This window comes from Nothoprocta perdicaria, unplaced genomic scaffold (genome assembly GCF_003342845.1).
Source record: "Nothoprocta perdicaria isolate Ctin4 unplaced genomic scaffold, notPer1 scaffold_195, whole genome shotgun sequence".
NCBI lineage: Eukaryota > Metazoa > Chordata > Aves > Tinamiformes > Tinamidae > Nothoprocta > Nothoprocta perdicaria.
In genome coordinates this window covers 1,025,312-1,043,018 of record NW_020455149.1, presented here as the reverse complement: position 1 = coordinate 1,043,018, position 17,707 = coordinate 1,025,312, and the positions used below count along the sequence as shown (strand labels likewise).

Sequence of the window (17,707 nt, the reverse complement as noted above, 5' to 3'; positions counted from 1 at the left end):
CTTAAGGCACATGGATGCTGTAAAAATTATCTAAACCCCAAAACACATATCAGAATCATGCACTATCAAATMAGTTTCTTTCTTTTTCTAAGTAACTTAATTTTAGAATGAAATAGTGTTGAACACTTCTCCCCTGAATACACACGATGTCAAACAGCTGATCTCTGTCTTCCACTAACCATGGCCCTATATCCACGACTACTCCTCAAACCCTGTAAGTTAAAGGCAATTACTTGAGGAATTTCTCTAGGAATCTGAACACCAAGGTGCYATCTACATATGGAAATAATTAGAGCACTTTGTTGAGAACCTTAACATCCAGAAGCACAAGGAGCAAGACATGATCAAAGTTATGTTCAGAGGTGTAGCTCAAATGCTAAGCACTGTGAAACAATAATGTTTCAAGCTCTTTCCAATGAATTTGTATGGCATTGCCAGAAACAGCACATATGCATATTAAATGGCAAAAAAAGTCATAACCTCTGATGTGAGAAAAGTGAGGAGGAAGTAGCATGATAAAACATTTAAGCAAATAAACATTATTTAGCAAGGGAAATTATAACTCACCCCTGCATAAAACATTTTATTTCTAAATCGGCTGTTGAATTTCTCTGGATTTGCTTCTGTAAAAGGAGAAAGGAAAAATATGAACAAAGTAATAAACATAGCAGATTCCATTGTACCTTTGTAATACAATAGGAGCACCTTAAGGCAGAAAAAGAATTCAATATGTTTGGCTTCAGCTCAGATGGTGMATACTGTGTATTTTGTGCTTTTAGCAGGCATTGCTCAGTAAAAATATTTACATGAATATATTTTTGCTGTGCAGGAGTCCAGCATCTCAGCCATTGTATGTGATAAGATTTTAAACACTGCCCTGAATTCTGATTCATGCAGAGTGAAAATAGCTGGAGATAACACAAGTACAATTGTCATTTAACATAGTAGCTCTCAGATCATTCATTTCATGAACTCTCAGCATGTTTTCCAAGATTCCTACCGACATAGAAGAGCTTTCTTTAGGAATTATTAAAAATCCATGAAACACTCACCAGCACTTTGAGACATTTAAAAGGACACTAAATGCAGACACATTATAAAGAGGATATCTAAAAGGTATTGGGAATAGACACCTCTCTGCAAATACTTTCACAGCAAACAATAAATGGTTACTCTAAAGGCTATTTAGAAAGTTGTTTAATTTTGATAAGACTCCAAGTTATTGAGACTTAGTAGTCCAGTAGTAAAGTACATCTAATGATTAATTATTCTCACTGTTAAAACAAATGTTTCTTTTCCCCCATCTTGAATTTCTCTCACTTCAGCTACCAGCTGCTGAATCTTATTATGTCTGTTTGTTAGCTTAAAGAGCCTCAACTATCAGAAAACTTCTCCCTGAGTAAATATTTACAGGCAGCAATTAAATCATCTATAAGCTTCTCCCTGATAAGCTAAACTGAGTTCTGTTAATATTCTAGCATAAGGCATGTAACCCAAAACACAAGTCATTCACATGCCTCTGGAGGCTCTTTTCTCACTCGCAGGCATCCAGAGATTTCTGAGGCAGCCCTGCTGATACCRTGTGCAGGGGTAGCACCAGCCACCTCTTCTTGCTCAGTTAGGCTCTACTGAAAATGTTCATGTGTCAAATTAGTCCTTCTGGCCAAATCATCACACTGAAGACACTTCCAAACTACTTTATCTGAAATGACCACTTACAGCAATTTCTCTAGTTTGCTTTGGAGTCACACAATCACACAACACACTCCTCCATTTTCTAAGTTACCTCACACTTCTTCTCTGATTGTGCCCAGTTACTATATGATCCATCTGTTGTGTCATATGTGAGCTTGGCATGCAATCGGGGCCACTTCTTTTTAAAGATATTAATTTAATTGCACATGCCACCTTTTATCTGCTTATTGAACCAAGTTTGTTTGTTTGTTTTTCTTTTTTTTCTATACCATCTCAAAACCCAAAGCTAAGAAGTGGGAGTCTCCCAAAGACCCAGAGCCAATGCTGCATGCCCCTCGTCTGATTTTGTCTGAGAGGGCAAGTCAGGCAGCAATGATCGCATCTATGGGATGAATGAGCTGGAGAGGACAGGGGACCAAGCTGCCACAGCTGTGTTTATCCTGATGACTCCAGATGGAGCCATCCAGGTCATTGACTCCTGCACAGATCTCTCAGCAAAAACTGACCTGAACCAAAGGAGGTTGGTTTCCGAGGAGAGCGATTCAGCATCTTGTCAACCGGCTGGATTGCTCCCAACTATGACATGGCAGATGAGCATGTGAGGGATTAAAGACTCTTACCACCATGTGAAATAGAACCTAAAGGTGCTCAGAGTGTAATTCTGGCAAATTCTGCCTCTGTCTTCATCCTTCTTGAGCCAGTAATGGAATAAGAAAGGGAATTTGTTAGCATGGGGGGAGTGAGCAGAAAGCAGGGGAGGAMGGTATTTGTAAAGAGACATACCTTTAGAGCTAAGGGAACAACAGCATTGTCAAATAGCTGTTGTCTCCCAACTTGTGTCTCCCCTGATTTACCAGAGTAATAGAATGATAAGGGAGGGAACTGTAATTCTGTGAAGAGCCTCCACCCAGCACTCTGTTTGAAGAAGCAGAGCTAAATATATTAATCTGGGGACTGACTCTCGCGTCTTTATGTGATTAGTTGCAAGAAAGGTGTAGAGGTTGCACATACAAGTTCAGCTGTGATACAGTAGTCGCTATTTATTCTAAGTACAACAACTGAGAAAAATCCCTACCTTGAAATACCCTAATTACCCTCAGACAGTTTAAGTCAATCTAATTTCTTCTGCTTTTCTGACACTGTATGTGACTACAGTAGCTCCACATAGATACTGCATACAACACAACATGTATTGCAATTTGTATGAAAGTAATGTAAGTTTTACTAAAGTTTATTGACTTCAGCAGGGTTCCCCTGGATTTTCATCTGTTCAACTGAGATGAGAATCTGTCCTACACTAATTAATTCCACACAAAATACAATAAAACTCACACACCAGCAACACCTTCAAAGCTATAAGTTTTTCTCTCCTAAAACACATAGGGAACATTTTGTATATTTTACAATTCAAGAGGGTGAGGAAATACCAGCACTAATGACTTGTAAAGCTGACGTTTGTACTATGAAAAGCTCTCCTGGCCATGCCTACCCACTCACAGACATTTGGCTCTGCCAAGTATTTTTTCACTCGTGTAAATTTTTAAAACACTGGCATCTCTGGAATAATATTCATTCTTTATAGGGCTCTACAACTTCATTATTAAGTAATGCCTCCATTAAGTGAGAAAGTAGCCATGCTTTTCATCTATACTGTCTATTCACAGTCACATTAGGAATGCATGGTGATAAGCATTCATAAAGAAATGCATATAGCTGTCATCATTTCATTTCAGTGCCCTTCTGTGGCCCTTCATTATTATTCCTAAAGCTTGAAGCAGTCTTAAACATTATAAAATATGCATTAACTTATTCCATCTTGTATCCTGCTCCTTATTTAGCACGTCAGAGGAGTTCTTTTTTAAAAGAATAGATAAAGGAGGCTGCTGTTCAGAAGAAAATCATGCACATGGAACTGAAATGACCAAATACTGAGTGTGGACAATTTACATAAGTGTGTAAATGGAACAGGGTCCATTTATACAGGCACACTTGCCAAAACCATCCAGAATAACTCACATCAGTCCAAAGTTCACCTGTTAAGTCACATTTGGATCTGTGCATTGACGGCTGTCATGCCACTGCAAGGGGACAAATAAGATGCATCCTCCTGCTGCCCTCCTACTTACACAGCCTCACAGGCTTTCTCCTCTCCCAACCTTAACACTCTTTAGAAAACTTACCTCTGACTTGCATTTGGTTTTCTTTATGTTTTTATTCTGACCATTCTGTCACAGAATCAGTTTTCTCTATATCTCTACTTAATATATCGTTTAGAAGTTCTAAAACTTCAATAACTCCCATTAGTSCTTTTCTTCAGGGGATCCACCTTTTTTCTTGTACTTTTTTCATTTTCTTTTTTGGCTCAGCAAGGCATTCCATATTTATCCAATGTCCYTCAGCAATAATATTGATAAAATTGGACATATTTATTCAAGTATGACTTGGAAACCCAGCATACAATCACTTCACAATTTATAATCTCTATCTTGAAATTGTATGCTTGTACAGTTCATTCTGAATTATAAGAAACAGGTTGCTAAATCCAAGTCCATTTGCATTTCATAAAATAATTGCCTATTCCCAAGGCTAAGGAAATAAAAACTCCTCTTACCTCTGGATTCATGGAATTCCAGTGTAACATGTGCATCAAATCCAAGACTGAAGTAATTATTGAAGACATTGAGCGGAAGCTGAAATTTGATAATAGAAAGACACGTGGCACACATGGGATATTTTATGACGCACTAGGAACTAACTACTTTAAACCTAGCATCTTATGATATGCTATCAAGAAGAAAATTGAATATATGAGAGAAATATAAGCACAAAGCCATTAGAAAGGTAGTAACAGCTCATGAAAGATAATCTAATTAAAATTATCTACAGTATTTTTGGATCATGAAAGTATCTCTAATCACAGRGTTCTTTATTTATTTTCTCTTTGAGTTTTCCCATAATCTGCTCTACCTAATATGAATATACAAAGATTTTCTTAATTGTTTGTACTACAAGCTTAGCATGCATATGAAAGCCTMGCTGTGTTCTTCCTGTTTCATATATAACCAGTAGCAAAAGAAGTCCCAGAAAAAGCATCCTAAGGATGCATGAGGCAGAAATGCACACATCTGACCTGTTTATCACTGCACTGGCCCAGCAGGGTTGTAGAGAGAAAATGGTAGCATCCAGTCATAAGATAAAAAATTATTACCAAGAGAAGGATCTTAGATTCTTACATTTACTGGAAGCTGATTTCACCAAATTGTTTTTTTTTTGATGAATACCACACTTTCAAAATCATCTGTCCAAATGACAGATTACTGTAAATGTGACACCTTCCATAATAAGATTTTTCCATTCTTTGATGGAAATGGAGATTCTATAGAAACTCAACAGAAAAAGAAAGTCCCAAAACACACCACCCTTTGCTGTAAAGCAAGAAACAGTCGTAAAGCAAGAGTATAGTATATAGCATATATATTCCTAAGGAATATATTTTTACATCCTCATTGATGTGTCTATAATTTAGGAATGGATGCTGATCATAAGGTTGTTTCTCCTGCTACCTTACTTAACTAGAGAAAAATAATGRTCTTTCAAATGATCGGCCAAAGAATTTTGTCAGGATGCACTAGATCGCAAATACTTCCAGAACTGTTGACACACAAAAAAAGGAGAAAGAGATGCAGCTAGAAAATAAAGAAGTTTTAGCATTTCCCACTGATGCATATGATAGTATACYCCCAAGATAAACTCTTAAGCATTCTCCCATCTTTCTACCCTAGGAAAAAGAAGACTAACCTTACGTGTCCCATCCTCCAGCTCATCCTGTGGCAAATCAGGATTGCGCTCAACCTGGAGATTCCAGCGGTCCAGCTGGACAATGGTCCCATCTTCTACATGGCACAGGATCTTGGACACTGGCTCATCTGTGTATCCCTGGCAGCAGAATAAGTGTCACCAAGCCATCAGCCATAAGCATCCAAAGCCAAGCAAGTCATTCACCAATTATGTGTCAGACCTCCCCTTCTTCCTCACAGAACTAAAACATCAGATCAAATGCTCCTAAAACACCTCAAAAATGTTCCTAAGTTTTTAAATATCAAGCATTTTGATAAACTATTATAGAGGTATGCAAGTTTTGCATAGGCACAGTAAGATCAGGAGGAGAGAAAGCCAGAGTATATGTTCCCTTGAATGAATAATTCCAGGAGTAAAGTCAAGAATAAAYGTAGAGAAATAAAGCTTAAACTCCACACTAAATTAGAAGCACACATACCCTGCTTATTATTTACCCTAAAATACCCATCAGATACACCTATCCACATTTCCATTAAACAACTACATTGTCAGGAACTCAAGACACCAAACTACAAACTGCTACTTTAGCCAAGTTTTTTCTGTGTCCACCCTACTACACAACTAATAATTAGAGCAGCAAGTCAAGAAGCCACACACAACGGTGCCAAATCAGTGCTTACCCCACCCCAATTGAGGGTGCGGGCAAGGTCATTCCCAGTGCCAAGTGGAAGGACAGCCACAGGAGGCTGGGGGCTAAGTTGCAGCTCATCTAAAACAGAGAGGATCCAGCCCACCTATAAAACAGGAAATGTAAAGAATTAATATCAGGAACATCAAAAATGGAAAGACTAAAAGAAAAAGGTGTATTTGAATTGAATCCTGGACATGCAGAAGTCAAATAAAACCAAAGGAAGATGGAAAAAAGAGGATATTTGAAATTTTACTCTACATTCTTGCTCCTTATGTGAGGTTTCACCTTTCAGAAAAGGGGCACAGAAATCTTAATGAAGCTCCTGTGCAAGTATGAGTTCTGGGATGCTAACACTGCCTATCATTAAGAGCACAGAGAGATACTGAGAAAACGTCATAACATCTGTTCACCCTCTAAGCAGAAAACAAAACCACATAGGATTACACCCCTTATTTACAGGGCTGCTTACATATAGCTCTGAAAAATACTGCATGCAAAAGTGGATGAAAAATACTATTGATGCTTTGATACAAAAAAAAAAAAAAAAGGTTTAAATGGAGCTTATTTTAAAGGAAACTAAAACCTTTGAGAACTTTCATGAAAAAGAACATGAGATTAGCACAGTATCTCCCAGTATGACCTGCAGCAAAGTAAATCAGAGTCCAGATGAAGTCAAGAATGGACTTGCCACCAGATCTCCTGTGCCACCAGATCTCTTACTGCAAAATATTTGGTCTTCATTGAGTGACACTTTCCAAACGGGAAGCGAAGTGTTGCTGAACATGTTCTAAAACTTGTAATGACTGAAATTTTTCTTGTAGGTAAAGCAYTATTTCCTAAGTTATCTCTTCTACCATAAAAAAAGAGAGAGACTGAATAACATAAAAACATCGCACAGGTTCTCTATTGAAAATACGAGCTTCTAAATAAGACATARAACTGAAATCTGACTGCATCTGGGTAGGATGTTTCTCTCATGACAAACATTAGTATGGTTTAAAGGAAGTTCCTACCTCATACTGGGATGACAATGAAGGTTCATGAAACATACCCAGAATAATCAACTAGGAAACATTTAGAATTTGAAGGACTGGAGAGGGGTGGTCTGGCAGATAAAAAAGTAACTTGCCTGCTTGGTAGTCTGAGGTACTTAATTCATCAAGTATCTTTCTGGAGAAACTTAATTTTGTTTAATAAATAGTATTTAAAAGACAGTCATAAGCAGTCATCCAATTCGAAAGGCATTCATCTGGGATGTGATCCCGTGTTACAACTTACTGCCTAACATCAATCATCTGGTGAATTTGGCTTCCACCAAAAGTACATAATCCTATCACAGGCACCATGGCAGGACTAAGTACCTTAAAGGAATTTTCAGATGCAAGTAATTCTTTGCCTTTCAGATATCTGTCTTTAGGTATTGAGTACSTCAGCCCATGAAAGGCTTTGGAAAACTTACCAGTGACTTCACTGATGCTAGGACTTCCTACAAAGCCCTTTTTCATTCATCCTTTGACAGTGTCATTGAATTAATCCGTGCATCTGTGCCACAGTCTCCCACTGGTGCATATAACATTACAACATTAGCCCCCTTTTGTAAATGCTTTTAACTGATAAAGAGAAACTGCAAATTACTCATGTATATTTACAACACAGCTATTTATCTTGAGGCTATTTCTAGACCTTGTACATTATGTTTATAATCAGGGATGACAAAGATTTTCATTCTCCTGCAAATAGAAAACTACCAGCTGTTTAGAAACAGAGCTTTCCACTTACACCCTGGAAAAGAACAGCTCGATGATGAAAGTTTCAATAAGTTCCGATTCACCTCAATAATGCAAGGTAACATCTGGTCTCATTGAATATTCACTAAGTCCATTTGAGCCAGATTTTTCATTTCTAGATGTAATGGCTTAGGGAATAACTAAATATTAATTTGCTTCAAACTGAGCAACAGCAGCAAAGCTAATCATGAGTGCTGGTCATATTAATGAGAACATGCTGCCACCTATCGCTTGTTAAGCAAAGTRTGGTATGCTGCTGGTGCAGCTGCATTCATCTCAAAAACAACCATATTTTACTGTCCCAGGTAACAGCAAGACTGTAGTCGAAACACATTTTTATTTCACCTTGGCAGAGGAAGCACTGATATTAATAATTTCCACATCTCGGGTTTTAAAGGATCCCACAGGTAAAAAAGATAATCCCTTAATAACTCTGAGATGGATGGGAGGCGAGCTCAGCTCCTTAATAGTCTCCTGGTGCCTATCTAACTRTCTTCATATACCTAACCTGGGCTAGCCATATGGATCCTTCATACAATGTCTGGGTCCTCTACAATCAGTAATGCATTTTCCTTGCCATATTTTTGCTTACAAATATTACTTGATATATCATTTTTGCAGGAGGAAAGGGGAAACTGAGCTTTACAGATACTAAGGGTTCAATTTTCAATAGTACTTAGGCAMTAAAAAGCACAGAGTGAGATTTACAATATATTTCTAAGCAATGGAAAGAGTAATGAAACTGTGATTCATTCATTACCACTTGCCTCATAGGCTCCAACTATGGCTAGCTATCACTCATCTGGTTTGGAAATGCATGCAGGCCCTGAACCTTGCAACCTGCCTACATCAGAAGGTGCCTGAACCCCTGCTTAAATATCTTACCTTACTTACCTAATCCAAGATTTAACAGAAATTCAGGAGGAAATCAAAATACTGAACCTGTATCTTCCTGATCTCAGGCGGGCATCATCATCACTGTGATATCCCTCCTTGCAAGTGCTTTGTAAAAGAAGTTGARAAGCTTCAGCACAGAGGACATAATGTCTGAGGTCAAAAAAGCTGATAAGAGCAGGGATGGAGTATTAACTAAGATGTARTGACACCCAGCCACTGGCTTTACCAGCTTGACACTCAGCAGAAAGTGAGAGGAAGCCAGAAAAGTTGGCTTTTATTTTTTTAAGCTGTACCAAGACTTAATGCATGAAGTGTATCACCTACAAGGAGTCAGTTGAAATAAAAGGTTGACACAATGATCCTGCCCCATCACAGGATCTACATCACACGGAAGAAAAAAAAGTGGATTTAGCAAATGTAATGYACGTTATCCAGCACTGTGTGCATCAGGAGACAAGAAATCCACAACTTGTTTCAGGCAGCTACTGGAGGAATTTCACCTGCTAGTGATGGCCTGGATGTGACCCTGTCACTACCATGTGGGCAGTCAGATATAGGCTACCTACCGTTCCATCCCCGCCACAGGCCAGGATCCGCAGGTTTGGCACTTTCCTGTACAGCTCCAGCCTGGCACGGGAAAAGGGAAAACAAATAATTACCATGATAGAGAACATGTTTTTGCTGAGTGACTCCATATGTACCACATATTTCAGTACAAATTGTTTAGGAATATAGGTAGGCAGAGTAAGCATCAATGTCACTCAAGAGTCTCCACCTGAAGGTGATACAACACCACTGGTGGTCCATAGCAGGGAGCCCAGCAGTGCCGTGGTTGGGCTGTCTCCAGAGATGACAAATCCTCGTTTAGTTTTGGTTTGGTTTTTTTTGGCCTATCCTAAAACAAACACATGTAAATGTTGAGTTTTGTTTTGTTTTTAACAAAATTTGCTGTCGCTGGTCAGGATTTGCTGGGCCACCATTCCCAAAGCCTGCAGAATACAACAGCTCCTTCAACTAACAATTGTACCTCCTTAATCTCAAGTACGGCAATAACTGCTAATAAAACTCTTTCATCAGATCTAAGGTATCAATAGGAAACTTGGAAAAAAAACACTGGTTAAAACCTGTTCTTTCCTGTATGGCACGAAAGAGACTCATAATGAAATACATCCCAATAAAGGGAATATGTTAACATGTTGGGAGCCTGATGAATCGAGTGCTYGAACTAGATCCTCCTTTAATTCTGCTACACAACTCTGGAAAAAAAATGTACAGCTACTTTAAGGCATCTTTATATCATGAAGGGAGTAACAATGGAGGACTTTTAGCAGGTAAAATAGCTTAGGTGCACACCCATCTTTATAAAGGAGATACGATTTTATGTGATTACTATAAATTCCGTACTGCTTAGCTTATGAAAGTGATCAATTAGCAAACATAAGCAAAGCAAATATCCCTACCTCAAATGCTATAGGACAGTCATTTAACCCTTAGCAATGAGATAACCCTTAGCTCTTTAAAGTTTGGACCTMCATGGAAATGAGGTTCACACTTAACTACTGCCCAGGTAAATGGAGTCAGTTACTAAGGAAGCAGACAGTTGCATGCTGCTGACATATGTGGAAGTTTGTGGGCACATTAGTCCTTTGTAATGATTAACCACTAGGGAACAGTCAGGCAATATAAGATCTGCATTTTGTAGATTTTAAGCATAAGGAAATTCAATTAACTTTCTTCCTTGGTTAGGTTTTTATGCCTAGTACCCTGTGATCCACATTTGACATTTTTCCCATTTTTTTTCAAACCAAATGCATATTTTATAGCAGTAATTTTGGGAAAACAAAGACACTACAATGTGTTACTAATTTGTGGTTTTGTACCAAAGGATGGCTGATTCTTCTACAGCTTTGTCCTGCAAAAGTCTTGGAAAGAATATTCTTAAAACATCCTCCATCTACCTATTTACAACACGAAGAGCCATGTTGAGGGGATCATTTAACATCCTTTTCTTCCCTTTTGTCACTTGCTTTGGATCCTCCCCAAAGTCAAACACAAGGAACAACAAATTGTTAGCAGTAAGGTGTGCTCCATAGCAAACCTGAAAGATCCTACCTGAATAACAGTTTGTGAACGCTGCCATACCACTCACAAACCTATTAGACTGGTGTATGAGACAATAGGTCCCAAAATGAAGACAACACAATAAAGAAACAAAGAAAATAAAAATAGAGATAACTCAGTATTCAGCAAAGAACCTGCTAATTTGTGATAGTCAATCATAGAATCTCAGAACACTTTTGGATTGAAAGAACCTCAGGAGACTGTAGTTCATCTCCATCTCAAAAGGGTCAAATCTGAGATCAGATCACATTATTCAGGAATTTATCTAGTGAAGGCTTCAAAATCTCCAAGGATGAAGACAACTTCTCTGACCAAACTGTTGCAATGCTTAACTGTCCTTATGATTAAACAGATTTCCTTTATGTTGAGTCAGAACATCTCCAAATTCAATATATGTCCATTGTTTCTACATCTCCTACCATGCACTGCTATGATCTTTAGATCATAGCTCCATCTTCTTGACAACTTCTTCATTGATATTAGAAAGGACAGAAAGAATAGAAGGAACTGCTAGGTTCCTCCTAGATTTCTCTTCTTCACTCATGTATTCAAGACTCTTACTGAGACAGGACACGGCAACTGAAATAGATTTAAATATATCTGAAACTTAGACACTAGATCCCCATTTGGCTCTCTGAAAACCTAGGCCTACCAGCATCAGTACAGTCTAGAAGCCCTTCRCCTGCTTTGCTGGTAAGAAAATTATAGTCCACAGTCTTAAAAGCTTGAGAACTTACGCATCTCTTGGCCCTTCCTGAGAGAGATCAAAGACCTGGCGTGGATTTAAATACCACATAAACATTTGGAGAACTTTGGTGCCCTAGGAAAAGAGAAAATTAAAGAAATAAGTAATAATGAATAAACTAATGATTACTAGAAATAATACTATTTGTATATTTTCAAGTTCACAGTTCAAGAACTTGCCCCGTTGCAGGACTTCTTTCTGAACTGGCCAACCTGGTTCTTCCCCACACAAGGAGGAGCTTGCTGGGGGAAAAGACCAAAAGAATTTTGGTCTATCTTTTTTTTATCCTATGAGGTGTGCAGGCAAGAGTACCAGTGTGCAGTGCCCTCTAACTTGTGTGCATTTTCAGGGAGCAGCATGCACTGTTGGAGGTGCTCTGCTCTGTATCCCATCATTTGTTCACCATTTTTCATTAACTTTTGACCTTCCCTTTTTTGTTCTTTGTTGCTAGAATTACTTGCTTCACTCTCATTTCTTTTTCATTAGCTTCCCCTTCTTAAGGAGGGTTCTTCTGTGTGACAGCTTCCCCTAAGTAGAGAGCTGAGAATAGCCAAGTACCTAGGAAAAGGAAAAGTAAGAACTGAAAAAAAATGATGTGTTTTTTCCCTTAGAGAAGCATCCAAATATAGACAGCTCATAGGAGTCCTGAGCCCAGGTGGAAGGTTCCAAGAGGTGGGCAGTATTCAGTTTCTCAWTTCTTCCATCTCTTTTTCTATTGAAAAATGAAGTCTCCTAAAAACCTCTGAGCTACAATTTTAGATTCTTTGAAGAACTGGAAGATGGRAAGATGACTACTCAAAGATTTAAGCAACAGTTCAAGTGGAAAGACCATTCAACACTCAGCACAAGAGGCTACAGTACAGTTGCATAAAACTCTCCATGTCTGTGACTGCCCCAAAGCTATTTTTATCTCTAGAAATAGTTATTAAAATAAAACTTTGTAAACTGAATAGAGATTATGTTCTTACCTGATTCCCTCCACTTTTTGGATTGACAAAAACCAGTAGTGGCTTCATGAGTGGAGATGAGATAGGCTTTATCACAAATGGCCGACCTTTGTTATCCTGAGGAGTAGAAGCAGGGAAAAAAATTAATAAAAGTTACACAAAGAATAAGTCTCCCTGGCATAACATAGTGAGTGCATTGTGAACTCTGACAAAACTACCTCAGCTATTGGAAATAGTACTGCCACATTATCTGGTGGCTCAGCTGGGACTAATTTATCCAGCTGGGACAATTTAGTAAGAAAAATTACTTCATGCTAATCCAAAATTATTTTGCTAAACCTCTCAATATCCTTCCTCCTGAAACAATTACTCACTCAGCTCTAATACTGTGTCTGATAAATTGTAATTTTTATATGAACAATTTTCCAATAGAAAATAAAATTATAGTAACTACTTACTTCATGAATTCCATCTAACGGACAAGTAGTATCAGCACTTTGTTACAAATGATCCTCTCAATCTGAATACTTGGCCTTGCCGGCCCTCCCTCCTTTGTATGAATGTTATGTATTATATCAGTGAGATGAATATCTACTTGCAGGAAATAATGTAAAGTCACCAAATAAACTTAGAAGCCAATAAGCAGTAAATTTTCATGAATTTGAAATTAAAATTACAAAAAAAAAAGATACAAGCAGGTATTTTGAAAGATATAGAGCACTTAATCTTTCAGCACAAACCATAATGCTCAGACTTGGGAGTACTACCCCAAATGCAGAAGTGATTCAGAGGCAGACATGATCAGAGCAAGAACAGATTTACTATCCCACTAAAAGCTGCACAGATTAGGRGCTGATATAGAAGAGATTGACAGATACCTCAAACAGCCCCACTCACATGATCTGATTCCACCTCTTATTTTTCAACCCTTTCTCCTCCAAAGCTTTTCCTCTTCACCACCCTATCCAAAATAAAAAGCCCACATGTTTACCTGCTTACGATTGGCTCCAGCTTTCTTACTTTACATCCTTCTTTGGTAATTATGATATGGTTGCCYTGGTAATTTCTACCTTGGTTAGCAACTGATACAGCCTTTTGTAATCTGTGCTGGCCTGCTGTTTCTCAYGTTGCACTATTTAGATGGGCCACACATTACACTTTGCATACATACCTTAACAAGATTTTTATAAAGTGAGGAAARCTTGCCCCATGCCACAGGACATCAGAGAGCCCAGTAGTGAGGGCACTCACCCAGGCTGTGGCACAAAGACTCAAGTGTGGACTGCAGCTCTCCCGTTACTCAAGAGAGGACATTATAAGAAAACTTCGGCTATGCAGAGGTGAGTCTCTCTCCATCTCTCCCCATGAGATTGTTGGTTTTCATCTACATAATCAGTCAACTAGGACAGGGACAGGAAAATAGTTCCTCTACCAGCTAGGTGGTAAACTTGACCATATGACCWATCACCTCTTTTCGCTCTCTGACACAACATCACTCTTGTAATTTTTAGAATCTTTACAGCAGAAGATCTCCTGAGAGGGGCCACCTCAAACCAGACAGGACTGTTGCAGTCCATGCACTCACCAGGGATTTCACAAACATGGCGCCACATCCTTCCTCTGGCAAAAGGAAACCAAGCCTTTGATCCAAGTCTTTTACATTTCAATTGAAGACCATCTCACRGGGCCATTGGTCATTATGAAGTCTGGTATGTTGTTTTTTGAAAAAATCAACCAAGCACATAGGAAACTTCTCAAATGAGTTGTATAAAAACTTATTTCTTTCCATGAAAATTTCAATGAAGTGGAATTTTCCAGTGAAAAATCATATATTAAAAATGTAAAAGCAAAAACTTTAAAATCCATATTTATAAATTTATAAAAGTGATTTCCTGATTTCCAAAGCTCTTTAATACCTACTTCATTTCCTTTTTTGCTGGCTTTCCTCTTAAAAGACGTTCTCTTCTTCCGCCGAGTTGAAGTCTTCAGCGAGTTCTACAGCAAAAGGAAAAAGAATACATGAAAAGCAAAACAAAATTTAAAAGACAGGCCCAGACAGAGCCTCTTTATGAAGCTCTACCATGCACGTCCATTTGGAGGATGATAAGAGTATCTGGCACATGCTCGAAATTTAGATCACATGCGCTGCATGCTTTACACTTCCACACCACCGTTTATGGAGAAAGCCACACACGGAGACCAGACTGGTGCTTTGGAACTGGAAACTTTCCCACGCTGTGAGGGGGGAAAAAGATCAGATGCTCCCATAGACTCACATAACACCACATGTTGTACCTGCCAACCCTCCCAATAGGGGTAGGAGACGCCCACTTCCCCTTCGGGGCTCCAGTCTCCTGCCCAATCAGGCTCGTCTCCTGGTATGGAGACTCCCTGCATAAAGATGTAATAAAAAACATGATAAATAAGATATTTTTCATGTTTTTTTTTTTTTTTTTTTTTTAGGAAAGAAACAACAAGTTTTAGCTCTGGCAACCATTATGACTCAACATAACGTAGGCCACCATGGTGTATGATGCTGTCTCTGCAAAGTCACTTCCAGCCTGGAAAGAAGCCTGTAATCATCTGATAAGGCACTCCCACTGAATTGTTAACATTTAAGGATTCAGGGTTTTTGTTTTGTTTTAAGTAACAATGTTGCTCATCTACAGAAAAAAAGTAAAACTACTTGCATTTTTGCAGAACCTAGAAAATSAGAACTTGCATCAAGCTATTCTCCAGATTGCTGATAGCCTGCTTAGTGATACTTAAATATTACCTCTTCTGATAATGATAAGAACAAACTGCACTGTAAATACTTCCTCAGCATTTCAACTCTTAGTCTAGTTACCAYCAGCAAATTCTATAAACCAGCAAATTAGAAGAATGTTTATTGAATTTTTCTGGCTGCAAGAAAGAAGCGATATCCACTCATGTGATCCAAAAATAATTTTCTCTTCTAACCTTACTCAAAAGCTTACTTTATTAAAAGAAAAATAAGTAAATGAATAGAGATCAGCATATAATATATATAAGCATAAATACTAATCAGTGACATGTCTTTATTTAATCTAGCACACTAAACAGCACTACCACCACATTAATGGGAACATATACTGGAGTCTCTGCTTAATACCTAACAACTATTTCCAGAATTTCAAATTATTCTTTAGTAATGATGTACCAGATTCTTTAGTGTGATGCACTAGATACAGAATTTTTTTTTTCCCCTGACTTCTCAGAAATGTAGAAAGCTCACGGCCTGGCAGTCATCTGACTGAAATACCTAAAGACACTGTCCTCATTTTCACCCCATCCAAGAAAAGCCTGCTGTAGAGCACAGATCTCCTGCCTTTTTATCACCTCTCAACTTTCCTTGTGGACAGTAACATATTCACACCTTGCTGCTTACTGAAAATTTTGAAAACAATGATGACTCTTACTCTTCTCTACTTTGTTACATACAAGAGTGATCTTGAAAGCATGATTAGCCACAAGGATTGCACTAATTGGGGATGTGGAGCTAAGTCCATTCTTGCCAGGGAAAGAGCAAAGGCAGCTCAGTAAAATCCTGTCTACATTATAAAATAGTTTTCAAATGTTTAAATGCAGCTGCCTTTAGAACCAGTTACAACTTAGCTCCTTTCTTGGAGCTCTCTTATGGGTAAATCTGGAAGAGGCATACAGCCATATCAAAGAAAGAGTTCTAACCAAGGCCTCCATCATGATGATAACTTYTTCATCTCCACTCTCAAAAGGGCAATAAAATATGCTACATTTTTGTTGCAACTATGTCTCACAATTTTAGCATGACTACATCTACAGTGTTAACAGTACCTACAGTTTTGCTGCAATAATGCAAGTGCATATTTATAGCAGATGAAAGGCAAAAAGCTGATTAAACATACGCAGGTTTTCTTTGCAGTCATGCAGAAGAATAACAGCCAAGAGTACTCATCAGTCTTCACATGGTAAACAGAAGAARTGGATGTGTACTACCTTGTCCACACAACAAGACAAATATTTTACAAGCACAATGTTATTCAGCGAAGTGCTTGATAGGAAAGCATACCTTTAAGTTTGCACGAAATGTAAATCCTAACTTGCCTCTAGAAAGGAAACCTCTCCTTTGTGGATGTCAATTTGGTCATCTTCAAAGAGAGATTTGTGGGATTATGGCATGGTCACTACATTTCTTCTAAGCAAGCTTAGCTAGAGGAAGAATTGGAGTCTTTGTGTGATATTGAGCGGTGTAAGGTCCAAGGACTACCTATCGTATGCAGAACCAGTGGATCCCTTTCACCCTTGTACATTTTACCCTTCATTTTCAAAAGCATTTTAGCATGCTGTTCTCCACATGATGAAAATAATTGACAACTTATAAGAATGTCAATCTGACCATCTTCTGCCTGAAAAACAGTCAGACAAGCTAGCTGCCATCAGCAATCAAGTAAGGAAAGAAAGATGCATAGGAGTATACTCTCTAGCCTTTTTTGAAGTTCCTCAAAGGAGAGGGAGAAGGCACCATATTTCCTCACTTTGAACAGAAAGCTAGAATTTTAAGTTACTGCCTTTGCCTTCCCAAACAACAGAAGACAAGCTGAATCAGTAGTACATTAGCCAGATTCTCTTTGCAACCTACTTTCCTCCTGCAACACAAGCAGAGTAAATCCATTCCTTGTGGCAACAGCCACAAGCTTCCTCAGGCCACCAAGCCTCACATGTAAMGGATGACCACTAGACAACTGGGGTGACCTGCTTTCATAGCCTGGAGCAGGGATTTAACTTGAACCCCAGGAAATTGGAGCTGACATTGGAGTTGGGTATTTCTGTGGAGCACTGCCAACACTGTACAGAAATACCAAAAATCAGTAAAGAAGTTAGAGAAGTGGCTTGTGTTCTCAAAAACATGAAATAGGTACTGGAAATTTTCCATTGATGTAAATGAATCATTACATACAGGGCTACCACCTATCTCAAAGGAATTTGAACTATCCTGAATGATCTTTATCTTGTAATCAGTTGCTTG

General features: G+C 38.4%; 1 protein-coding gene across 1 annotated transcript in view; it reads right to left on the bottom strand.

Annotated features, from left to right (window-relative positions):
- The window catches only part of DGKI (diacylglycerol kinase iota), a 201,707-nt gene that overhangs the window by 84,652 nt on the left and 99,348 nt on the right, over positions 1-17,707 (bottom strand). The window contains exons 10-17 of the mRNA XM_026037282.1: positions 14,602-14,676; positions 12,703-12,798; positions 11,727-11,809; positions 9,435-9,495; positions 6,174-6,287; positions 5,494-5,631; positions 4,307-4,385; positions 568-623 (exon numbers count right to left, since the gene is read on the bottom strand). Of these exons, the coding sequence (XP_025893067.1) occupies positions 568-623; positions 4,307-4,385; positions 5,494-5,631; positions 6,174-6,287; positions 9,435-9,495; positions 11,727-11,809; positions 12,703-12,798; positions 14,602-14,676 (702 nt within the window). The remainder of the gene's footprint in view (positions 1-567; positions 624-4,306; positions 4,386-5,493; positions 5,632-6,173; positions 6,288-9,434; positions 9,496-11,726; positions 11,810-12,702; positions 12,799-14,601; positions 14,677-17,707) is intronic.